Source organism: Echinops telfairi, unplaced genomic scaffold (assembly GCF_000313985.2).
Source record: "Echinops telfairi isolate 266 unplaced genomic scaffold, ASM31398v2 ScPeMD7_7424;HRSCAF=8462, whole genome shotgun sequence".
Classification (NCBI taxonomy): domain Eukaryota; kingdom Metazoa; phylum Chordata; class Mammalia; order Afrosoricida; family Tenrecidae; genus Echinops; species Echinops telfairi.
The window spans coordinates 26771791-26798085 of NW_022111324.1; the positions used below are offsets into that span (position 1 = coordinate 26771791).

Genomic DNA, 26295 nt, shown 5'->3' on the forward strand with positions numbered 1-26295 from the left:
CTTAAAGAAAACCAAAAAACATCAAAGCAGGACATAAAGCCCCCCCACCTCTGAGGCTTTGGGGGCTCAGATGGAGTTAGCCTGAGCAATAGGATGCGCAGTGGGATGACCTCAAAGGGTGGCTGAGATGATGCTGTAAGGAAGAGTAGTCTGTTTCTTCTGGTTGGCTTGTAACTTGTCATAAACACTTCTTGCTCCTCCTTTCTAAGCCCTCACGAGAAAACTGAGTGGGGCACAAAGGGGTATGTGTGCGTGTGTGTGTGGGGGAGTGGTGCGTGCAAATTTCTCCACATTATTAGAAAGCAATGCTAAATCCCTTCTTAGCGCAAAAAGTAGAGTTCAGTTGCTCTTCTTCCCCTTCCTCCCTCATTCATACGCACATTTGTAAAACTACAAATATTTGTGCTTTTGAGTAAATTATCTTTACGAAGCAGAGCATGTTAGATCAGACCTTGGTTGGTCTTGTTTTACGTTGCTGTCGAGTGGATTCCTGCCCAAGGTGTGTAACATTTCTCCAGCATTTTCAAGACAGTGGCATTTCCAGAGCAGATCCCCAAGCCTGTTTCCAGAGGTACCTGCAGGGGAGGGAGCGTTCAAACCCGCGAACCTTCCACGAAGTAGTCAAACGCTTCACTCCCACTCAGGGCCTTTAAATCCTAATGGAATTATTATCATCTTGGCATTATCAACCCATTCCAGCACTCCCTCTTTACCTGGTTGATTCCTTTCAAAGTCAATTTTACAAAGTAACCTTGCTGTGGACCCTCTGTCTGAAAGGCTTGGAAAAGCTGAGAACGGGCAGTGTGTACTTAATAATGGAAAAAGCAGACAGGTTCCAAAAAATGGGGAGGATTCTGTCCGTGTCTCTGAAGTCAGTCTCTCTCTCTCTCTCCCTCCTTCCCTCTGCTTGTTTGATGGGAAGTGAGGTACTAAGAGAGGATGGCAAACAGTGTGTCTTGCAGTCAACCAAACAATCCCAGCCTTCCTCTGATGCCATCCAAAGAATAAAATCCTAAAAATAAAACCCAATCAATGCTTTCACCCCGATCTGTTTTGACTGGCACAGCCTGCAGCCGTTCACACAGAGAGAACAGGGAGCAGTTGGGAACGGGGAGCAGCCTCCTGCTCCTGACATGCATTTTAACGACCTACCGACAAGATCTACAAGAAGAAAAGAAAAGCCAGGAACAGGTGTGAGGGAGTCAGAGGAAGGCAGTCTTGCTGGTCTCCCTCCCCTTCATCACGTGGGCACCTTGTAACACTGCCGGGACTCGCCGGCTTGGACTGGGACCCTGCTAATTGCCTTCAGTGTGGGCTCTGATAAAGGGGCTCGAGCCCCAGCTGAATCCCCTGCGTTTAGACAAAAGAAGAACTGGGTTTCTGTCGTGATTGTTCCACTGTCAGAAACCGAGACGTTCCATTTGTCCGCACAGGGGCCCATGGGTGGGTACCGTTTCTGGTGGCTGCATCGCCATGGAAATGTGTGACACGTCTGCTGACAGCTTGTCTGTTTCCAGATGGACATCGTCATTCCTGGCATCAGCCTCCGAACAATCTGACAGGCCATTTTTAAGTATTTGCTTTGCACAAATTTTGATTTATCTGAGGGCTGTGCTGGCTTTTTGTATTGTTTTCTATACGGCGGATGGCTAATGGGCAGGGTGTTGTGTAAGTCATAACGGATAGTCCTGGCTTTGTGGTCTTGGTTGTTTGTTTCTTCTGTGTAGCCAATCATACTGTGCTTCTCTGACACCGAGAGCTAGCCAGAGGTGGTGGTTAATGATACATTTAAACCTATTCTCCTTCTAATGGCAGAGAATCTTTCTGATGCCTTGTAAGTCATGTACCCAGTAGCTATTTCATTTCACTAGAGGAAAATATTAATAGTTTATCTACCACTTTCCATCTAGTTGCAGTCCCTGGGGGGATAAGAAATGAAAACAGATTCTCACTAGGCTGCTCAGATAGCATCTGCACTGAACTGCGGCTCGGCGGAAGACAAAGGACAGTGGGCCAGGCAGGGTGGCTTTATGCCCCTTTCAAGATTACCAAATCCTAGCGGGGTTAACAAAGGGGCCTCGGTGGTGTTGTGGCTACACATTGGGCTGATAACCACAAAGCCAGCAGTGTGAAACCACCAGCCGCGTAGCGCCTTGGGAGAAAAATGAGGCTTACTATTCCAGTAAAGACCTACGGTCTTCCACGAAACAAAAGTGTCTAGACCAGAGGTCCTCAAACTTTTTAAGCAGGGGGCCAGTTCACTGTCCTTCAGACCTGTTGGCGGGCCGGACTATTGTTTAAAAAAAAAAAACACTATGAGAAAATTCCTATGTACACTGCACATATCTTATTTTGAAGTAAAAAACAAATGGGGCAAAAACACCCGGTGAGCTGGACAATTGTCCTCAGCGGGCCGTAGTTTGAGGACACCTGGCTAGACTATGGGGTGATGAGGAAGAGCAATGGCTGAATTCTAGGCCTATGAATGCAGCAGCCAAGGGACCCTGTAGGTGAGAAGCCAAGAATCAGAGAGACTTGGATGCTGTGTTAGTCTGGGTATTTTAGAGAAACAAATCCACAGAAACTCATGTATAAGAGAGTTTTATATAAAGGGTAAGTGCACATCAAGAAAACATCCCCACCCAGTGTTGCCCAAGCCCACAAGTCCAACATTAACTCATATGTCCAATACCAATCCACAAAGTCCTCCTCCATCTCACAAAACACACGCAATAATGCTGACTGCAGGAGGAAAGGTGAATCAGTGAGCGTGTAAGCATCTCAGCGTTGGCAGGGGTCTCCACACGGCTGCTCCAGCATCCAGGGTTGCATCGGGGTAGGTCCATGTGGCTTCTCCTTGGGGATGTCTTGCAGGAAGTGAGCCTTGCCAGCTGAAGCAGGGAACTGCTAAGGCAGCTGCACCCTGGTCCGACCATCACAAATCAAGAGACCCAAGAACTAGAAAGGTGAGGCTCACAGAGCCATTTATCCCTCTGCCCTTCAATTAACCCCACATGTGTTTATCGGCACAATAAACTAACTACCTCAGATGCTGTCTGAGAAGAGGTGCTACTGTAGGTCAGCAATTGTATCTTTGTTTATGGATCTTGACTTGTAGTACCTGTTAGCTTCCTTAATACAACATCGTAATTGGGGGGTTGGAGAGGCCTACAGTCTCTGAAACCCACGGGAGCACTTCTGCTCCGTCCTATAGGATTGCTATGAGTCAAAATTGACTCAGTGGCAATGAGTTTGGTTTTGGAGCTGTATTGACAAAGGAACCACGGTAGCAGCGTGGATCTTGGATTGGGCTGCTAACCTGAAGGTCAGCCATTCAAACCCACCAGTGCTGCATGAGAGAAAGATGAGGCGTTGTGTGCCCGTGAAGAGGGACCGACCGCTGCAGATGCCCCAAGGAACATCTGAAAGGGTCACTGTGAACCAGAATTGACTCGACACCTGTGAGGTGTGTTTTGAGTTCTTGAGGTGGATTCACAAGTTGCTCAGTGGACTTTACTCCGCACTTACAACACAAGGGAAACTTCTTCCTTGACGGCGAACGAAGGACCATCTGCATCCTTAGAAAGTTTACTTAGGCCCCAAAATGTTGTGCTTTTCCTGAGCTTCTCAGGCGAGTGGTGGAGGCTTATAGGCAAACTCATGGATTCTTCGGGAGTTGTGTCATCTGTTAACAGTGATTGATAATGGGTATGTTATCTTTTGTAATGAACAGTGATGTAATGAATCATGCACAATTGCTCACCATTAGCAAGTAAGATCCAGGCTTAGCTGACTGTCAGCAGTTATTTTCGTGAGCAGCGCCGAGGTTGGAAAGCCGCTCCTCTGATCCATGGTCGTCCTGAGCACTTGCTCTCTGTGGTCGGGAAGGTCACGGGGCTGAGCTGTGTTCAGTTCTGCTGCTCCCTGTGAATCAGAGCTCGTTTGATGACAACTAACAGTAATTGTTTCGCAGGCATAATTTGCCAGTGCCTTTTCCCCCTTGATTATTCATTGTTTATCCAAATTAATTATCCTCAATTAAATATCACATTTTACTAATTTACCTTCATATTTTCTCTTCTGAATACCAAATGGAATGTGACATTTTTATGCAGTAATTGTAATTGTGTTGTAATTGATTAATTGTAGATCAAAATTCATTGATTAACTTGTTAACACATCTAGGATTTAGTCATCATAAAGGGCTCATTACTGTAACCTCACACCAGTCTTGATTTTCTTTGAAAAGAAGCAGAATCAATGAATTATCAGGTGGAAAAGAAACAATTGGCTTAGCCACAGACATGGAGTCTGAATTCAGATATATGCAAATGCTCTACGTTCATAAGGATGATACTTTTGAGAAGTTTTTGAACAGCATAATTACTTGAAGAAGTGTCACACTACAGCAAACATCTTTAGAGATAGTGTGCCAAGGGATAGTATGAGAAAGTCTAACACTACATTAGTGAGCTGTGTTAAGTACGTGATTACATCCATATATAGTACTTATACCAGATTAAATTACAATAAATTAATCATGGAAAATTAAAAAAAATATTGTGACTTCCTGAAGTGAAGTATACAAGGGTGTACACCCCCCCCCAAATGGATTTTTTTTCAAAGCTATGTATTTACATTTTTTCACAAAACAACCTTATCACCTTCAAAGTACTCTCTCTTACACTTAATACATTTGTCAAATCTGTGATTCCATTCTTGGAACCATTTTTCAAATGCATCTGTTTGCATGGCTGACAACACCTCCCTCATTCTTTTCCTTCACCCCCTCCTCTTTGTCAAATTGGTGCCCTTTCATGCCCCTTCTTCATTTGCGGAAACAAGAAGAAGTCGCACAGAGCAAGGTCAGGTGAGGAAGGTGCGTGTGGCAAGAGAGGCATGCTGTTTCTTGCCAAAAACTGGCACACTGAGAACTTCCCCAGAAGGTTTTCATTGGCTGATCTCTTGGAAGTAGATCACCAGGCCTTTCTTCTGAGGTGCCTCTGAGTGGACTCTAATCCCCAGCCTTTTGGTTAGCAGCCAAGTCTATTATCCATTTACACCACACAGAGACACCTACTGTTTGTGTTTTGTTTGTTTTAAATCATTTTATTGGGGGCTCGTCCAACTCTTTATCACAATCCATCCATCCATTGTGTCAAGCACATTTGTACATTTGTTGCCATCATCATTCTCAAAACATTAGACTGGTAGATGAATTTCCATGCATGTGAGTGCACAGAAGTATGTATGTAATAAAAATAATATATATAACATATAGAATGACTGAAATAATATCAAGAAGAATATGAGTTCATTTTTGACTCCTCCAATTTTAAAATGAGGAACACAAAAAGGAAAATGCCCATTTCTGGTTGTTTATAGCCATTTGTTTATCATTACAGCCATCCGCCCTGAACAGTGCTTTGTTTAAAAGAGTGATTAAGGTGTGGATGTTGTGCTGGAAATTACTTCCATGGGCATTTCGGGCTAATCTACGTACAGGGAAAACAAGAATAGAGTCGGTCTTCTGTTACGAAGTATCGTGATACATCCCAGCGTGTATAGATTCCAAATCGGTTTTGGAGACAGGCAGATCTTTGGGCTCTGCCCCCTTTGCCTCTCTGTGTGATAGAAGCAGACAATGACTGCACGTTTCCCGGTAGACAGAAGAGCAAGTGCCTCATCAAAAGACCTGAGGTGCCTGGATAAGCTTCCTCCAGACGGTTTCCAATGAGCTACTCATAAAGGCAGCAGGGAAAGGGCTCTGATACATTACACGATCGGGCTTTTCTAACTGACACTTTTCTACCATTTTGGAAAACGTTATAAATTGTCTTTTCTTTTTTTGGTACTCAGATGAGTACAGGATCAAACCAGTGGAAGAGGTCAAATACATGAAAAATGGGGCGGAAGATGAGCAGAACATAGCAGCCAGGAACCAAGAAAACTTGGTAAGAGTCACATTTCTCCTGTAACAATGAATGTTGGTGACCCCGTTGTCCTAAAGTCTGCCCTGCATGTTTAAACTGCCGCGTTCACGCTGAAAGACGGGTTCTTGAAAATGTTGTAGCTGTTTATACCTTGCCTGGAAGCTGCGCCATTACTCCTGTTTCCTGCTTGTCTCTGAATTAGCCCTCCTTTAATCTTGATTAAGAGTGCTCTAGGGGCCATACAACCACATTATTAATGTTTGAAATAGTTCAATTCGAAGGAAAATCATAGAGTGGGATTGAGACTTACAGGGGAACGTTTCCTTCTTGTTCCTTTTCACTATCTCCATTTAACTCTTATCTGTGTCAGGTTGAATGGTGAAACTTTATTATTCTGGGCATGCAGTGTGGCTGAGGAAAGTTGCCTTTTCGACTTGCCTTTTAAGGTAGCTCACAATCAAAGAGGCGACACTTCACACACGCAATGTTGATGTGATTGTGGGTGTGGCGTTAGTAAGAGAATTGTCATCCAGAACAGGAGCCAGGCGCCTCTTCCTTACTCCATCCGCACATGCATCTTAACGCTCGGCTGCCTCTGCAGAACCTGTAGCTAACCATCGTCGAAGCTTAGTTCTTAAAAGAGGTTACATGTTGTGAAGAGGAGTTTCTTCTGTTGGGTTCTAGTGAAATTGTTTTACTGGGCTTTTTTGGCTTGTGCATTTGCCATTGTGTTCTCCTATTGGAGTACATGTGTATCCTAGAAGCTTGCGATGTCATTATACATGGTTACTTCACATAACTCTTTTTTTCCTATTGTGTACTTTGTTGTTTTGTTGTTGTTGTTGCTGTGTTTTGTTTGGGGGTTTCTGCTACAACAGAGGGAGTTGGCAGACTATTAACCAGTGTTCATGAATACTTAATTAAGGCTGTCATTTTCCATAACACAGTATGAACATAATAGGCTAATTCCAGGCCTCTATTCTTGTCTGAACATGTGATCTGCAATTTGAAATTTGGATGTATCAACAACTGAATGTTTTAGATCATTTTGAAACAAGTGAAGCTACTCAACAGAACAAAACTTCACTTTATAAATAGGATTTGCATTTTTCACTATCACCTAGATATACCTACAGTGGTGATTTTTGTCTTTTTATTTTTTAACATTAACATTTTAATTTTTTAACCCTAACACTTAAGCTCCAGAACAAGCTAGCAGGACTAAATAATACAATTAAGATGATCAGCCTTGTGACAGGCATTTCTCTGTGCACTTTGAATGGCTGAAAGGAAGCTTGCAAATGTGCTCGATACAATGGATGTGGATGGATGTATGGATTATGATAAGAGTTGTATGAGCCTCCAATAAAATGATTTTAGAAAGAAGAACACCCCCCACACCCCCCAAAAAAGAAGGAGGCTTGCCTCTTACCCCAAGGCACTTGAATTCCACTGGACGAGGTAAGTAGCCAATGACTACTACTTACCACAGTCTGGCAGGAAATATTTATGGCAAATAAATGGCAAAGGATTAATATCTGAGATTTGGGGACAATATACTTAGATATCCATAAGACTAAGATTGTCCATTAGGAAACCAGGTGAATACAGTGAGCAGATGGTTCGCGGTAGAGGATATTCGGCAAGAAGCATCGAAGATGCCCCACATTGTCTTACTCCTCTTCACCCACTCACCACCCTGAAAGATCCTTACTGGCCCCTCTCTGGAAGATAATGACCGTGACCAAAGCATGCGAGCTCAGCAGGCTGGGGCACCACTCTCTGAGACACACGTGTGCCTCAGCTCCCACACTTAATTGTGCGTTTGCCACAAGTCAGGCGCTCAGGTCCCAGCCCTGTTTATACTGGTTGAATGTCATTGTGATTACATAATTTAGTTTAAAATAATAACAATAACTATGTATACCAGTGAAACACCAGTGGGGAAAGGGAGTGGTTTCCCTGAAAATCAAATTGAATGCTCTGAAAACTTGATGAAGACAAATCATTAGCAAGCCCGCTGTTAAGTGCAGTTAGAGCCTGCACTCAGATCATTTCACAAGGCTCTGAGCTTTCTCACTTCATTTCTGCAGTGCCCGAGGGTGTGGTTAATGCAAAAAAGACGTGGAGCCCCCCTTCTCCCCCCCACCCCCTGCCAGTGGTTTCTTAAAGGAGAAGCCTTGTTCTTGCATCAAAAGATTGGAGAAGAAATGCCCATCTGCATATAGAATAAAAGGATATAGTAAATGTCTATGGCCTTAGGCTGGGTTTTCTAGAGAAGCACAACCAGCGATATACATTCACACACACACACACACACACACACACACACACAAACACGTAGTCATATAGCAAGAAAATGGTTCACACAGTTGTTGAAGCTTGCAAGTCAGTGTTCAGGCAGATCCCAAGTCTATGGGCAGATGTTAGGCTACAGGCTTCTCTTGACTCAAATAGTTGCAGAGGTTAATAAAGCAAGATCAGCAGATCAGATGACAGGCCACTAATGACTCCCCATATAAGCAGGCACTATTGTAGATAGTTGGTTCAAGTTCAGAGAACCAGAGGATGATGAGCCAGATGCAGACCAAGCAAAATGCAAGCAAGCTTTTCAACAGAGAGCACTTATATTGGAAGCAGGCAAGCCACACCCCCAAGGCAACTTCCTCCCCATTGATTGCAGCAGGGCTGTGACCTGAGAAAGGGTGTTCATCCCACCCTGACCTTCTTAATGTGATTAAGTTGTTTAGTTCATGTCATAGGACATTACTATGTGTTAGCTGCCAACCCACTGAGAATCCTGGCCCCACCAAGTTAACACAAAACTTAAACATTTCATGTGTGTGTCATTTTTTATGTCACTTCCCTTTAGCTCACAATATCACTTAATGACATCTATTTTATTGCAATCAAAGTAATACAAATCAAAGCAAAATTCCATCTCCTATCCCTTATCTTGGAAAATTTAACTTTTATAATGTTGGAATTTTGCATGATTATAAGAAAGTGTGTGTTTGCATAGGGATAGTAGAGCATCTTAGAGGGCAGTTCAGCATTGCAGTTTATTCAAATTTATGCTTAAAGCCTAAGGATACACACTCATGGCCCAGCATGTGCACATGGTGGTGTCCACCCAAACACCTGTACATAAAGAAGCTTGTACAAAAGTGTTCACCACAGCATCACCCAGAGTAGTGAGCATTTGGAACATAACCTACGTGCTCACTGATAAAACTGATGGTACAGATACATTGAAAACCACCACCACAAATCACTGCTGAATCAAAATCAACTCAAAGTGACACAGCGTGTGTCAGATCAGACATACGATTTCCTCCGTAAGTACCGCCTTTCGGATTGACTCACCAAATCTTTTTACTGAGGTTGCTTCTATTTGGACTCTAACCTCCAGCCTTTGCGTTAGCAGCTGAAGGAATTAACCATTTTCACACACACACACACACACACACACACACACACACACACACACACTCACTGCTCCCCCATGTCCTACCCTATACTAAACCCCAGCGGCCATCGAGGCGATTCCCGCTCCCGGTGACTCCATGAGCATCAGAGTAGAACTTCTGCACATCCATAGGGGCTGTGCTCTGTCAGAGCGAGATGCCAGGACTGTATTTTCAGGGTCTCCTCGGGGATTCAGACAGCCCACCGTTAATCGTATGCATCATTAGGCATTCCTACTATACTACTGAGTAGTTAACAAAGAATGAGTTAGACCTGTAAGAACTGTCATGGAAAAACCATGCCAATATAGAAATATGTATCCTGTGATATCATTCAAGCTGTGCCTTTGTTTTAGTTTTGAACGAAGCAGAACAGCAGCAATATGTATATGAATCCATGGGAAAACCTGCACATATCTGACTCCATCTAATACGCTGGTGACTTGAGTGATGGTCTTGTTTCCTCCTGCGCAAAAAGAGGGGTGGTCACCCCTCTTCAGTGGGACATGGTGAAAGCAGGGATATTTCTGTAAAGCTCTGTGCGTCCTTTCTGGAAAATGCATGACTAGCTATTGTTATTATTAGAGTTAAGTTGGGTAGGAGGGAAAGATGATCAAAGAAGATTTTTATCCTTAAGCTTGTTGTTTTTAATTTTTTAAAGAAAAAACTGACCATTTAAATGACTCCAGACTTGGTAGGATTCGGTCCATGATCTCTCTTGACCAAAAAAAAAACCAACCAAAAACAATTAGATTTCGGTTTAGAAATCCTCTCTCTTACTTTACACTAGAACATTGTCTGTTTTCCTTTAGTACACTTGTCTTTTGCCAACTGTCCCCTCTTTAGGGTTATGCAGTCAGTTGGTGGTTTTTTAAATTTTGTTTTTGCCTCTGTCTTCTAGACTTTTATGTGTTCTAAGAGTTTTTGACTTGCTACTTCTGGATGTCTTTTTAGAAATGGAAAGATTATTTTCCGAATCAGATGACATGCTCATATGACACAGTGGAGTGAGGTGCAGTGTCAGCCTAACCTGCAGAGTTGAAACTCCCATGAGGCACCCCAGCGAAGTCCCTGTTTCTGAACAGAGCCAAATGGCTCCCTGACCTATCTCCACTGCACTGCATTTCCAGGAGAATAGAACACACACAGAGAACAGTCAGAAAAACTTCTTAGACATAACCAGCCACTTTTGGGGACTGCGTTTCTTGGCTTGAGTGCTAGGGACTATCGTCTTCGGGACGTCTAGGTCAACGGACATAATCTAATCCATAAAGACAACGTTCTGTATCCTCCTTGGGTGTGGCTTGTGAGAGACCGTCTAAGGTGCAATTATCGATCTTCTCCCACCTGGAGCAAAGCAGATTGAAGAAAACCAAAGACTCAAGGAAACTCTTAATCCAGCGAATTAATGGAGGCCACGAACCACAGTATCTACAAACTGGTGACCACAAGACCTAGATGTGGCCTGGCTACCACTATTGACAGCTTTGGCCAGGGGCCCACTAGAAGATCTTGGGGAGAGTAAAAGAAAAATCTACCACGAAACTAAAATGTATTTTAAAAGACTAGATTTACTGAGCTGGTGGAGGCTAGTGGAACCCCTTACGTTGTGGTCCGGAGACAGCTTTCTATCTGAACCACTTTAGAGCCAGACAAGAAGAAGGCCTGTAAACTGAGCAGTAACATCCACACCCACGAGGAACTTGCCCCTCTGAACACTCAGCTTTCTGCTATCTAAAGGGCCGTGTTTTCCCAGAAGCAAATTCAGAAGGCAGGGAGGGACAGGGAAGCTGAGTGAGGATGTGATGACGTTGCTAACACATTGAGGGAATTGCAACCACGGCCATAAACTAATCTGTGTATCATGTGCTGAATGGGAACTTCATTTGCTTTGCAAGTTCTCAACTAAACCATCGTCAAAGGTTCAAAAAGTAAAATAAAGCTCAGTACCCAGGATTAGTCACAATGTCACTCTAATTATTAGATTCTACCTTCTGAGAAATAAGAAATGTGAATGAACTTTGTAAACTTTAAAGTGCTAATAAAATGTTCACTATAATAAGATACATGCATTTCCCCATAGAGGTTCTCAAAATGAGGATACCACAAACATCCATTTGAACTCCTCTTTTATTTTTAACAAATAGTACTAGGTTTTCCTTTCCTGTGATCCTATTGAGCAGCTAATACAATAGCAAACTTCTCTGCTTAAAGGTTGTTCCTGGTGGATTTAGGAATGACTGTTTGTATTTCTGTTCTCATCCTCACATGGAAGGTCAAGTAATTATTTTTAGAACCTGAATAATGCAGTAGGCCATGACTTTGAATCGTCCCAATTTCCCAAGCCATTTAAACATTGGTCTCACTGGAGAATAGGTAAAATAAATGGACAGAGTAAAGCTGAAATTGCAGACAAAATGTCAAGCGATATGAAAGCACCTCTTCTCCTGTGCTGCAGCTCCCTCCCTCCAGGGACAGGGTGGGCTGGAGCCGAGGTGGTGACTAGGAAGGGTTGTAGGGGGAGACCTGGCCCACCCCCTGGGAGCACTAATTCCTGATTTGAGGCACTTCCAGAAGAAGTAATCCTGGGGATCTGATTTCGACAAGATAACACCCTTTCTACTAAGAAAAAGCAGTCTCCATAGAGTTGATTCCAACTCACGGCAACCTGCTGTGGGTCAGTGAAGAACTGTCCTCCATGGGGTTTTCAATGGCTGATTTTTTACAAAGTGTATCACCAGGCCCTTCTTCCAAGGTACCTCTGGTTAAATTCAAACCGCCAACCTTTATGCAAGCAGCTGAAAACATTATCCGTTTGTACCACTCCTCCCTTCACTTAACAGCTTAATCAGCATCATTTTAGCACCAGATTCTGTGGCCCCTCCCTCTCCTCTCACATGTGTGGTAAACAGCTCACGTTCTTCCAGATAATAGCGTCAGCATCCTTGACACATCTACATGCAGGCTTCATTTCGTAAGGGAATGAAAGTGCCAGTGCACAGAGGGCTTGGGCAGTGTCGTTGTCTTCTATGATGTTTGTTGTGGCGTAGGTAGAAGAGGAGGGACTGCTTCATCGATCTTGGAAGGCTTCCTTAACCCAGCTCGCATTTTTGTGTTACTTGAGCCAAGCACATTCAAGGTCTTACAGATTATAATGGCAGTGTGGCGATGTGTTTCAGAGGAGAACAGGAGTAGAGTTTAGCTCTGTGAGGATGAGAGATTTGTTGAATCAGCCCTCTAAATTCCAAAGGTTGAGCAGAAGCAGAGTTCCTGATTTAGAAATGAAAACTGTTATGAGAATAAAATTATGTGCACAAAAGTGCTTTGTAAACATAAAGCCCAACACAAAATGCCATTGTAATTTGCTGATTGTTACAAGGTAAAAGTTGGCTGCTATTTTTTGGTGGAAACAAAGTTCTTCTATTGGATCTATGGTCAATGCATCCTTTCCTTGAAGAGAGAGTTATCATCATAGCACCTTCATAGAAAGGGTGGTATTAAAATGTGGACTCAGTTTAAACATACATAGAATCAGTGACCCAGAGGTGAGTTTTGAAGCAACCACTGATATCACCCAGAGAACTACGCATTGCCGAACATGACTGAGATCCTATTTGAACAAACTGTCTCTCTATATTAATATACTGAACTGGTCTTGTGCAGGCTAATCCAGAGTTAGGGTCCTTGTGTGACTTTCTGAATAAGTTCTTATTTTGAAATACTCCATTCCCATTGTCAATTAAGCATTGTATAAGCACTGAAGGCCTATAATGATTGTCAAAACCCACCTATAACTCCCAGGGAGACAAATGCATACACCATGTTTGATCTTGTTAGTTGCCTGGGAGTGGCCCTTGACTCTCAGGGGCCCTAGACACAACATATTGAAGCACTACACAGTCCCGTGCCATCACGATGATCAAACGTCCATGGAACCTTTGTGACCCATAGGGGTGTCATTGGCTGGTTTTTGGAAGTAGATCACCAGTTCACGTTAGTCTGTAAGCTCTCTGAAACCTGCTCAGTGTCAAAGCATCAGTGGGGAAGCCCCCACTGATAGACAGGCAGTGGTGGGCACAAGGTGCACTGGCTGGGTGTCAAACCTGAGTCTCCCACAAGGAAGGTAGAATTCTGCCACTGAGCTCCTCTCCAGCCGCCCAGGTACTGAGTCCTCTTGAAGTCTTGTGGGAGCACAAAGGGTGAAGTCTGCACTGAGAGCTCGGGGGGAATCTGCAGAGGGACAGGCATTGAGCAAAGGCTTGGATGACACCAGGTTCTCTTTGACAAAGGAGGTGAGGAGGGGATTTCAAGCCGAAGGAACAGTACGAGTTGTGCATGGAGGTTTAGCATGAAAAACAGGTGGGCGGGGAAGCGGATGGCATTTGTTGTAAATGTTCGTATTTGGTTGATTGGTGTGTTTATTTTTGGCTGGCACATGGAGGCTGCTTTGCAGACAGGCATGGTCACAGCCAGCATGCAGCAGTTGTGGTTACAAAGAGAGCCAGGCTTCACACTAGTGTGGTCATGGCCAAGGAAGAACATTAGAACACATCTGAATTTTTCAAAGTTGGGTGAAGGGGAATGATAACCCGATTTCCCAAGTCATTCAACCATTCAAATGGGAACAATTACAGGCCAAAGTCCTGCCATGGGAGTCTTGGAGGAGGTGTAGTGAGCCCTTTCAGGAGTCGGAGTGGGGAGAAGGGAAGATTGCCACGCTTGTGGTGCCCAATACACATTCCAGGCGCTCCGTCCTCCACCGTCTTCGAGAAAGGCATGCGTTGTTTCTGACTCTGCGGTTCAAGAGAGTTGGTGACTGTGCAACACCTCCATTGCTTTTATTTTCTGAGAGGGTAAGTTTCTAACAGGGCATCCATCCATCGGCCTGTGACTTTCCCCATCCCTGCAGTCCCTACACATTTTACCAATTCTGGTCTGTTGTGGTTTTGCTCGGCCATGACTGAACCACTAAGAACTGGTTTGGAGCCCTGAATAGAAATAGGCCTGGGCTAGATAATTTGGAGATTGAGGGCGTTGATAATGGCTTCCTGTTTCCCAGCTTTGTTGCAAAATGATTGCTATTAAATATGCTTCCCCTTGGATGCAAGGTACTATCTAAAGGTTGTTGGCCATGTTTGCTCTTGACCTTCACTTGCCCAGGATCTAGTTACTGAGTGCTGCTAGGACGGAAATACCACAAGTGGATGGCCTTAATAAACAAATTTATTTTCTCACAGTTCAGGAGGCTAGAGGTCTGAATTCAGTGTCGGCTCTAGGGGATGTTTTTTTCTCTCTGCCAGCTCTGGGGAAGGGCCTTGTCTCTCCAGCTAGGTAAAACTAGATGGCACCATCGGTTTTACCTCGCCTCTGCTTTATTGCCTGCTTGTCTTGATCTTGGTCCCTGATGGCTAAAGGTTATGCATCAGACTGTTACCTGCAAGGTCAACAGTTGGAGACTGCCAGCTACTTCTCAGGAGAGAGATGAGTTTCCCGACTCCCATCAAGGACGACAGGTTGAAAACCTGCAGGAGAAGTTCTGCCCTGTCCTGTGGGGGGCTTGGCGTCGCCATCCACTGGATGGCAGTGAGTTTGTTTTGTTTTGGGTTTTGTCTTAAGCTGTTCGTTTTATATTGTGTAAGAGATTAATAAGAGACACACACCACACTGAGCCTGTTTCATTAACCTAACAAAGGCCACCCCTCCCCAGCTGCGATGCTAACCACAGGCGTAGAAGGGACGTTATAACACAGAGTTTGGAGGGGTACTGTTCAACTCAGAACATCCAGGGAAGGATAGGTTGTAATTTGCTCCCCGAAACTTTCTCTGTTTCATGTTTGGGATTAAAAAAAAAGAAGAAGAAAAAACAAACACATGACACCTTAAGTTGAATGTTGGCCTTTTTGAGTCAAGAATGGAAAATAAAAAGCTCAAGTGCCATCCAGTCCAGGCCAACTCATAGCAGCCTTTCTCCCGCAGTGTAGCTGGGAGCTTCACACTTGAGGCCCTGCGGATCCCAGCCTGACGTGTAACTACGGTGTCCCCAGGACTCCTAAGTAATGAATGGCTCCCTGATCATTAAGCCAGACGTCAAAGTCTGATTTTGGTTTGTTCCACTCAGTCATCTGAGATGCTGGTTGATTTATCTCACGGAAACACATGCATTTTAAACTCAAGTGGGCCCAGCCATGGGCATCTGGGTGTGGCAGGGGGGAGGGATGAATGACGATTGTGAAGACTACCTCAGCTAGGCAGTCCGCAAACGGTAGCCACTCCCCGGGAGGAAGACAGGGCTTTCTGCTCCTGCCAACACTCACAGTTCCAGGAATTCACAGGGGCAGCTCTGTCCTGGCCTACATTGCAGTCTGTCCTGGTCACGCATTGCAGTCATCTCAAAGGCAGTGCGTTTGGTTTGGGGTTTTGGCCTAATTCTCAGCCATCTCTGTTAGAGTCCCGAGAACCGTCACCCAGGGGTTTGCCTTTCCTGCAAGTTGCTCATATTTCCATCTCCTTTCCTGTGTGAGGCTAAAAATAAAACCAAAGCGTATACATTTCACTCATCTGTTGGCAAGCATTGGGAGACAGCCTCACCTAAAAGTAATCATTGATGCCTTGGAAGTGAGCGTATCGAAGGGATCAGTGATGCTTGCAAGAGTCCGAGCTCTGGCGGGGTCTCCTTCTGTGGGTTCTATCTGTGAGCAGTAGCGTCCAGCAATAACAGAGATAGGAGCTTTGCCTGCCCTGTGATGATTTGTGTTTAAGGGTGCTTTGTCATTCTGGGACCAGATTCTCTACCTGTCTTTCAGAAAAGATGGCCATAAATACCCAGACATAAAGCATTCATACATCTTCTTTGGAGGGAGGAGAGTGTCTTGTTTGGCTTGTCAGCATTAGAATAGATAGATGAAGATGCCACTGTAACTTTGCCTGCTTCTTGTTCATTATGGGGCTAATTGAATATATTTACTTGGTGCCCTGGACCATAAGAGATGCCATATTTGTTCCTCCTTTGAAAATTGAAATGATCAATCATGACAACCGAATTCATCACAGTTTAATTAGCTGATTCAGTGTTTTTGTTCATGTCATGTTGTGATGCTACACTGCAGATTTGCATTCACTAAGAAACTTCTGTTCTTAACTATGTAGATGGAGGGCTTGCTTAACTTGAGGCCGGCATTTCTTTCTCATACATCTTTAATGGATGTTTACAACTGAAAGCACTAAGACAAGAAGCAAGACAGGAATCTGGTTATTGAAACTAGAATACGTGGTAAGGGCTGGTCTCAGAAACAAAGTAGAAAGGTCAGTGCTCGAACTGGGAGTGCCGATGGACTTCTGGGTCTCCACAATGCTAGCCAGGCTTCCTTTACCTCTTCAGAATGTAAGACAGGCTGAACCTGAAAGAAAGTCAGGGTAGAGCAGCAGTGGAAAAAGAACAAGGCATGGCATTACAGCCAAATGCCTCAGCGCCCTGGGTGATGCCTAACACGCACGGGCTGTAAGCTTCTATCGGAGAATCTCTGCCTGTCGGTGGTGATGCAGTGAAACCACACAAGCATCACACAGCTGTTGAATTTGCCTTACTCCTTCCTGTTATCCTCCCATCGAACTGTATTTTCTGAAGTTACAGTTTCCAATCGTAGACATGCTAGAGGAACTAATTCAGTGACACTAGTCCATGTTTAAGGAAGAGGTTGATATCAAGAAGTAGTTATATATCAAGGCATCATAGCCTCGTCCAAATCAAGTCCATAGTCCAAATCTAGTCTATGAGTTTCTCTTCAGATTCATGTAGCCGCATGCTGGTGACACAGAATGGTGACCGGGGAAGCAGGAAGATCACATGACATAACACTTTACAGGAGTAGCAAGCCTCAATTTTCTCCTGAGGAGCGGCAGGTGCTTTTGAACTGCTGACCTTGCTGCTAGGAACCCAACTTGTAACCACGATGCCACTAAGGCTCCTCTCGGGAAGCCTACAGGTCACAAAGTGTCAAGGATTCAGTTATTTTCTCATAGTGTCTCTTTTCAGCTAAGTCACGAGGCATGGCAGCCTGGTCCTCTGCCTCTCAATGACCTTTGCCCTCGGCCTCCCATGGCACGGAAGCCCACTGCTTTGCCTCACAGTCTCAGTGTTGCTCCTTTGCTCCGTCTCACGGCCTTGGAGCTGCAGCTTGCCCATGGTGAGTTTGCCATTTCAGGCAGGGATCTCTCACTTGCCCCCCGGGTGTCTCTTCTTTATTGGTAGGTGTGGGACTCCTCTCCCTACTTCTGAGATGACTCACTCTTTTATCCAGCAGAAGGGCAATACCGACCCATCCCCAAGTCAGAGTCCTCTACACCTTAGTTACTTGTTCCCACCCACTCACTGGGTGGGAGTTACAAAGAATATGGATAGAAAATCCAACAAATGTACAAATGTGCTCAACACAATGGATGTATATGTGGATTGTGATAAGAGTTGTACGAGCCCCCTGTAAAATGATTTTTTTTAAAATAGGAGCCATTGGGATCTAACAACAGAATTGTATGTGAATGGATATAATGGATGCGAAAACATGGCAAAGCATCTTTTAAATTAAGGGTTCCTGAAGGAAGAGGGAGAGGATAAGGGGAGCCGAAGTCAAGAAAAAAGAAAATGTTTTCAAGCTGAGTGTGATAGCAATCATACTTACTGCTTGATGTAATTGAACTATAGAATGTTATATCTGTAAGAGCTTGCAATAATAGGATTGAAAAAAGAAAACCCGTATTAAGAGGTTTCACTTCATCACAAAGGCTGTTAGTGAAATTTTCTCCAATCTCTACATCACATTATTCTTTATATAGCTCTGCTTCTCAAATTATTCCATCAGCAAACAAATGTAATGTATGAGGGCCTCAAAAGTTGTGAGAAAATGGAATTAAAATATCATGGAATTTTCCCAAGAACGTTCTGAAGCACTATTATATGGTAAAAGGCTATACGCTTCCTTCACACCTTTCTTGAGTGAAACCATGCAGTATTCCCTTGTGCTGTCCAGACGTCTGCCTCTGGTCTCAGCACAGATACACATGCATCCATGAATCTTGGTGGTACCTCGGATCAATTTCAGGCTGTCGCAATTGGTAAAAATCCCCAATTTCTTCACCTTTGGCATTAATGGCTGATGTCTAAATTTGAATAAGAGTTCTATGAGCTGGTCTTCCCTATAGGAAAATGGATATTATTCTATCACTGACAGCATTAGATCATAGGACAGATTTTGAAATGTTCTTTTTGGCCATGAGTGTTATGCTGTTCCTCTTCAACTTGTCATTCCTGGTGTAGTAGACAATGTAAGTGTCTTTTTCAAAATGACCATTTTTAGTTAAGAACCAATATTATTGAGAACGAGGGGGTCGGCGCAAAAACCCAAAATCCATCTGTAGACAATGGGACATCCCCTCACAAGGAAGGGATGAGTTAACCAGGGTGCAATATAGCACCTATGAAACACACAATATTCCTTTGGTTCCTAGAGGCTTCCTCACCCAACCACTGGCATGCCACTGTGGGCTAGACCGGAGCATGTGCACAAGTATAGATAAGAGCTCACGACACACGGAGTCCAAGGACGGGAATGGGAGTAGCGATACCAGAGGAGGAGGGGGAAACTTGTTCTATTTCTTTTTGGCCTGAAAGAAAATTAGAAGCAATTCTAGCATCCTACACAACTTTGGTGAAAGAATTTGAAGACATGTGGGATTTCCTGAGTGTAGTACATGTGTAAAAACGTCAGTAGTCTCCATAAACAGTTCTCACCAAGCAGCAGACTTAAGCTTGTACAACAGGATTTTTGAAAAGCAGAAAGCATTAGCCAGAGCCCAATAACTGCAATAGTCTGCATGAGATCTCCTTCTGAAGTTGGAGCAAGAGGAATCCACCATTGTGAAGTAGAGTAGTGTCTGCTTCTATCCATAGGGTGTTGAAGATTTAGTTTCAACAATTCTGTCAATTTAACAATCCAGAAAGATTGATCCAAATTTTAACTTCCTACAATTTAGTAACATAAAATTTAAAATATTGTTCGATGTGTCTGTCAAATGGCCCTCCCGCCAAAAACGAAACCTTAAATCAACTCATCTTCCCACCAGCAAAATATGAAAGAATCTATTGCTCTTGGTCCTTTATCACTAAGGGTAGTTTTCAAAAACTAGCTTTTGCGACCTTGTACCTTTTGTTTTAGTTTGTGTGTTTTTTGGTAACTAAGGGATGTGTCATTTTTTATGTGTTTATACACTGGAATCTTAAGATCTGAAAAACTGAGTTCATTGTCTGTTTTAGCCAATACCTCATATCAAGCAGTTACTAAAAATATTGGCTGAGTGAGTGAGTGGAATGTACTTCCAATGTTTCCCTTTCACTGGAATCTAGATGAAAAGCCGAACAACAGAGTAGATTAATGAGAGTTCATTTACTTTTACACATAAATTTTTAAAAGAAAAAACTTTACTGCCATCGGATCGCTTCTGACTCATGGCAATCCCAAAGGACAGGGTAGACGTGCCCCTGTGGATTTCCAGGACTGTTGCTCTTTACAGGAGTAGAAAGCCTCATCTTTCTCCTGCATAGCAGCTGGTGGTTTTGAACTGCCAACCTGTGGTTAACAACTCAGCATATTACACTGTACCACCAGGGCTGCTGTCACACCTATATACAGATTTATAAAACTAGAAAGGTACACTTATTGCCCATTTAGACAAATTGCTTTAACTTTTTGGGAGCTCTTCATGAAGAACAGCTCCACTCAATGCTGTGCACTGGACGCTAAGAACATATTGAGACATGAACTCACTGAACAATGGAATTGATTTCTAGAACTCGATGTCATTGGTTTTGTTCATTTTGTTTTTGCAAACAGTCTCAAAAATCACTACTTAAATAGCTGCCAGTTTGAAGAGTACAATGAGCTTATTTACTATTATTGAGATTACAACATATTCTGAGTTGGAAGAATGGCAACCGTCAGAGACTCTTCTGTAAGCATTCATAAAATAGTGACATCTTATGTTCTTTTTAGATGAAAATGAATATACCTGCTGACATGAATGGGAAAGTACCGTTTCTTTTAAGCTTAGAATTAGCTATTTATACCTGGATTAATTTATCTTTACATAAATTCTGGTCATTATTATAATTATTTACATACCAGTGGGTTGCAAGGAGAATTGACTTCCAGCTGTAATATTTTCATGTGCCATCAAATTATCATAAAATGTAAACAGTATACTCTACTAGATTTCAGAGCCACTGGATCAGAAGCTTCCAGTTTTATCGACTAGTTTTAATCATAGTTCATTGATAATGATAATATCTTTCCTATCATTTGAGTGTTTTTTAAATTTTGTTTTTAACCAAGAAATCGTCCGTATCTGAATTAAGAAGACTGGCATTGCATTCTCGCTGTATAAGCAGAAGTTGAATATATCCATGTAGTGACATTCACAGGAATTTGGGGATCAGGTCCTGAAGTACATGAGTGTTAAGTGAACAAAGGGTTTGGGGGGTCTGTTTGGGTTTTTTTTTTTGCTTAAGAAAGAGCTTTATATACAAGAGCAATTGAATATTCAGAAAACACCCCAGCCTGGTCCAGATCAAGTCCATAAGTCCAATATTAGCCCACATGTCCCATACCAATCCATAAATTCCTCTTCAGACTCACACAACACATGCAATGACGCCGAATGCAGGAAGATCACAGGCCAGTGGGTGGAAAGTCTTGTGGATCCAGTGGTGTGGAGGCATCTCAGCACTGGCAGGGGTCTCCACGTGGCTCCTTCAGCTCCAGGGCTCTAGCGTAGTTCCATGTGTCTTCTCAGCCAGCATGTCTCAGCCAGGGAGCGAGCCCAACCAAAGGGTTGATAAGGGTTTACCTCTTGGTGGCAAAGTTAGGGAAGATGCTTCCTTTCTTTACATTGTTTAAAATGTTTTTAACGCAAAGTGAGCATTTACTACTTCTGAAAATCAGGAAAATGTAATTATACTGAAAGCATTGACAACATGAAGAATGTACAGCTGAACAGAGCATGGTTTTTGTTTTCGTTTTTTGGGTTCATTTGAAAGGAGGGAAAAGGCCCAGTCACAAAATTTCCAGTTCACTGAAGGATTGACCGTGGAGCCCTCGTTCTGCCGGAGGTGAGGTGTGACGTTACGAAAGCTCTGTAAACTAGGAAGGGACATTCATTCACCATGCAGACAAATTGCTTTGACTTTTTGGGTGCTCTTTAAAAGATGCAGTGAAAGTACTGTGGTGTGACCATGCCCATTATTTAAGAAAATGGCAAATTATTTTCAAATTTTATTGTTAGAGTTAGTGACAGAAAAGTTGAGTTAACCAAATGGTCCTGAGAATTGAGCGTGCTGATCAAGCACCATCATTCCTTGTTATTGAAAGGCTTCCAAAATAGATTTGCGTTTTCTTTGTTAAAAAAAATGTCTGTAATGTAAGTAAAATTTTTCCTTTGATAATTCAGTATCTTGCCTGGTCTTGAGGTCATGGCTTAAAAACACCAAACAGAACAAAAGAGGTTAAAGTGATCTGCCAAAATCTATGTTAACCTCTGACATCCTCCAGAACAGCTTTTGTTTGTTATGTAAACACTGTTTGCTACTTTTATTTAACTTCTAGGTATTTGGGTAGCATTGCTCTAATGCCAGCATTATATTGTTTTACTTGGGATCATTAGTGCTGAATTCTCTCTTGGGTTGACTTGGCAGGTACTACCAACATAAGTCAGGTTATTGGCATTCTGAAACAGTTAAGACTAAATCATGCTTGATAAATGCATTTTGTTTTTGTTAAAAAACAAAACACAGAAATTGACAGCCTCATTTTAAATGAATTGCAAACATATCCATTCATTTTACACTCTTATTTCCTGGTGAAAAATAAAAGCAACTCTATCAATCCATTGAGAATTAGCCCATGATGTTAAGTAGAATGATTCAGAAATTAAACCTTAAGTGGAATAGATCCCAACTCACAGTGACCCTATTCGACAGACTAGAGGGCTCAGTCGTGTTTATTTAGAAGACTGTAAATCCCTGTGGAATCAGACTACCACATCTTTCTCCCAAGGAGCAGCTAGTGAGTTCAAACCACTGACATTTCAGTCAGCAGCTGAACATTTTGACTGCTGCACTACCAGGTCTCACTGTAGAATGTTACAGAGGTACGTGTTCATAGTCCCCCGGTCCCTTAAGAAAATGACTCTACAGAAGAATGTGCTGATTTCACCTACCACTGAGCCACCATTTAAGTGTGGTGTTTTCAGAGTCAAAAACCAAGCTTCCCGTCATGCAGTCCATGCTGACTCAGAGCCATCCTAGGGGATGGGGCGAGTTGCCCCTCTGGTTTCTGAGAATATAAATCATCACACAAGCAGATAGCCCCATCTCTTTCTCCCTGAGCTGCTGGTGGGGGCCTGGCAGCGCAGTTCATTGCCCATTAGATCAGCAGGGCTCCTTAGGGTGTGTGTCCCCCAAAAGAGCTGCCCCCAGTTGCTTCACAGACACCAGTTGCTGCACGGAAAGGGAAAGCACCAGGATCGGCAGCACCACTGTCCTCGGCATCTTGTTGCACAATGACCCACCCCGCCAGGCAGTGACATAGAGCAACGGGGCTTTCTCCTTCCATAAAGAACCGCAGTCTCAAGGGAGCTCTTCCACTCTGTCACGCAGAGCCTGTTGAAATTGACCAGCTAGCAGGGAGTCTGACTTGGGTTTGGATTGGGCTGACTGAACTCAGCTAGACAGCTGCTGCTTACAGTCATTTGTACACTTGCATTTAGATGGTGGCTGGGGTTATAGCAACTCAACTGAATTGTATGTTACAGATGGCTACTTACCATGATTGGCAATTGATGCTGACTGTGAGCCCAATAGGGGCTGTGGATACATGCCTACATGCGACTTTCCCACATGGCCTGGGCTCTCACACCCTGGTGGACTGAGGGTAGTCACACTTCTGTTAGATAAACGAGCCAAAGGTGATCCTTGGGTATTGGCCGTAGGTTATTTATTTCTTCATAAAGCACATGTTTTACACATCTAATTGGTTTTTTTTTTAAACCAGCCGAACAAGCGGCTATCTAGCTGAGAAGCAACAAAGCCCACATGGAAGAAGCACACCAACCTGTGTGATCACAAGGTGTTGATAGGATTAGATATCAGGCATCAAAGATCCAGATCAAAAAGTCATATCATTGTGAATGAAGGGGAATGCCGAGGGGAGGCCCAAAGCCCATCTGTAGGCAACTGAGCATCCCTTTACAGGAGGGTTGTGGGGAGAAGATGGGCCAGTCAGGGTGCAGTATAGCACTGATGAAACATACAGCCTTCCTCTAGTTCTTTAATGCGCCCCCCCCACTATCATGATCCCAATTCTACCTTACAGAGCATGTACACTGGTACAGATAAGAGCTGGAAACACAGGGAATCCAGGACAGATAAACCTCTCAGGACCAATCATGAGAACAGAGATACCAGGAGGGGAAGGGGAAGCTGGGGGAGAAAGAGGAAACCTATCAGAATGATCTCGTACAACCCCCTCCCTGGGGGGCGGACAACAGAAAGGTGGGTGAGGGGTGACATCAGACAGTGTAAGACATGAAAAAAATGATAATAAATTATAAATTATCAAGGGTTCGTAAGTGGGGGAGGGAGGGGAAAAAATGGGGAGCTGATTCCAAGGGCTCAAGTAGAAAGAAAACATTTTGAAAATGAAGAGGGCAACAAATGTACAAATGTGCTGACACAATGGGTGGATGCATGGATTGTGATAAGAGTTGTGCGAGCCACCCCAAAAATGATTAAAATTAAAATAAAACCAGCCCAAATGGGTAGAGTGTCTTAGTCTGGTAGACTGAATATTCCATGGAAGTATACCCAACATCTGCCAGTCAGGAGTAAGATAAAGCTTGCAGTTATATAGCTTTTAAACTAATGTCAAACCCCCCAAGCCTTTGGGGTTTATAAGCCAGCATCACCTACTTAAGTTCCCCTCCCCTCTACGGATTTCCTCTTCTCCACCAGGAGTTCCTTTGCCCTCTCCCCTTCTGGTGATACCCTCTGTTCCACACACTCCTAACCACCCCACCCAGAGTACCACTCCCCTGCATGCAAGACCTATCAAAGTACTCACGCCAATCCAACCTTGTGGTGCACACTGCTGTCCAGAGGTCCTGTCTTTTCCCTCTGTCAGCCCTGAACTCACGACAACTTCTCATTTGGCAATTACCTTCATAAAGGCAGCTCTGCTCCTGCCTAATCTATTGGTCAAAATAGTCACGGCCTGCCCAGATTTAAGAGTGTGAACAAGTAGACACTCCCTTGTGACTGGGGAGTAGCAAGGTTCCATTGCAGAGACACACATGGGCTAGGAGCCATTGTGGGAGCCTCTCTGACATCCACCAGCCACGTAAGCAAGAGCCTATTCAATGAGCAGGGCGAGTAGGAATGACTCTGTGCGCAACACTGAGAAAGGCCTCTGATTTCAGAAACCTGGATTCTGTCCTTGGTTGAATATCTCGTCTAGAAGCAACACTGAGAAAGGCCTCTGATTTCAGAAACCTGGATTCTGTCCTTGGTTGAATATCTCGTCTAGAAGCAAAACTGACAGAGGAGCACATCCACCTTCTGCTTGTGTCCTACGGCACACACCTTTGTAAATACCAGACACTCAAAGGAGTAAATGTATCTCCTCTCATGTTTCTTCATAGTAGCTCACCAGGCTGCTCTCTCATTGGATGGCTTCACTCCAACGCCATTATCCATTATCTGTCAATCGGGAGTCACGATTCCTATCTTCCTCCATTCTTGTGAGGAATACATCAGATGATTGTGTGTAAGTACCTAGTACGCCATAGCATATAGTAAATGCTGAACAAACGCTAGGTCATGGTCTTCTTCCTTCTGTTTTCCTGATTTCTATCCACATTTTATGGCCTCAGAACCCACTGGTTACGGGAGAGTTCCAGATGGTTCAGGGCTTGTTAGCTGTTGGGCATCCTATATAGAATTTGTTTCAGTTTGATCTTCTAGTTAACTCCAATGCCGGGTCTCTGAATTTATAAATATAGTATAAGCAACATGAATGAATTTTGTTGTTGTTGTTGTTGTTTACTATCCTAAGCGTTTCCTCGAGTGTCTCGATTGGGTCACGGCGTTTCAAGAGAAAGATTCCAAGTCTTCACTGCTCATCCTCGCGTTCAATGAGCCCATTTACCTGGAGTCCAAAAAGAACAAATACAAGTGAACCTACAGTGATCATGAAAACTTGTATTTAACTAGAACTCATCATCACTCATTAATGGGGAAAAACTGTGCCTAGCTCCAGGCAACCCTCTCGTCTCAAGAGACCACTAATTAGCTAAATGTTTAGCATAGCTCAGTAACTCTTGTAGCTGGAAAAGTAGATGTTGCTTAGGAGGCACCACATCCTACACCTTACCTCTTTTTGGCGAAGGCATCTTCATCCGCTGCAGGCTTCCTCAGCGCAGACTGTCTCAGCCCTTTCCTGGTCTGAGCATCAAGAAAAAGAACATGTTCACTTGGCGATTTTTTAAAAACTTTCCTGTGATGTCTAGGCACGTCTAAGTAGAAAGCAATTTTTACTTGCTCAAAAGTGAAGAGAGCACAAATGTGTCCTTGGGAATGGAGCTTCCAGTGGTTTTCCAGTCATTAAAGGGAGGCCAAAAAGGTCCAAACTCAGTAGAAGAGTAGTTTAACCTTTTAAATTGCTCATTTAATTTTTATGTGAAATTCAGGAAGCACCATGAAATTGAAAGTCTTTTAAGTACGGTGTTGGACTAGGGGAACATGCTACAGGTTGAAGTCTCTTATCAACAGCTTCAGTGTTGTTATTAGGTGCTTT

The 26295-nt window shown here is 43.5% G+C and overlaps 1 protein-coding gene across 1 annotated transcript in view; it reads left to right on the forward strand.

Moving 5' to 3' along the window:
• Window positions 1–26295, forward strand: part of CUNH1orf21 (chromosome unknown C1orf21 homolog) — a 189959-nt gene that overhangs the window by 35883 nt on the left and 127781 nt on the right. The window contains exon 2 of the mRNA XM_004706677.2: window positions 5860–5954. Within this exon, the coding sequence (XP_004706734.1) occupies window positions 5860–5954 (95 nt within the window). The remainder of the gene's footprint in view (window positions 1–5859; window positions 5955–26295) is intronic.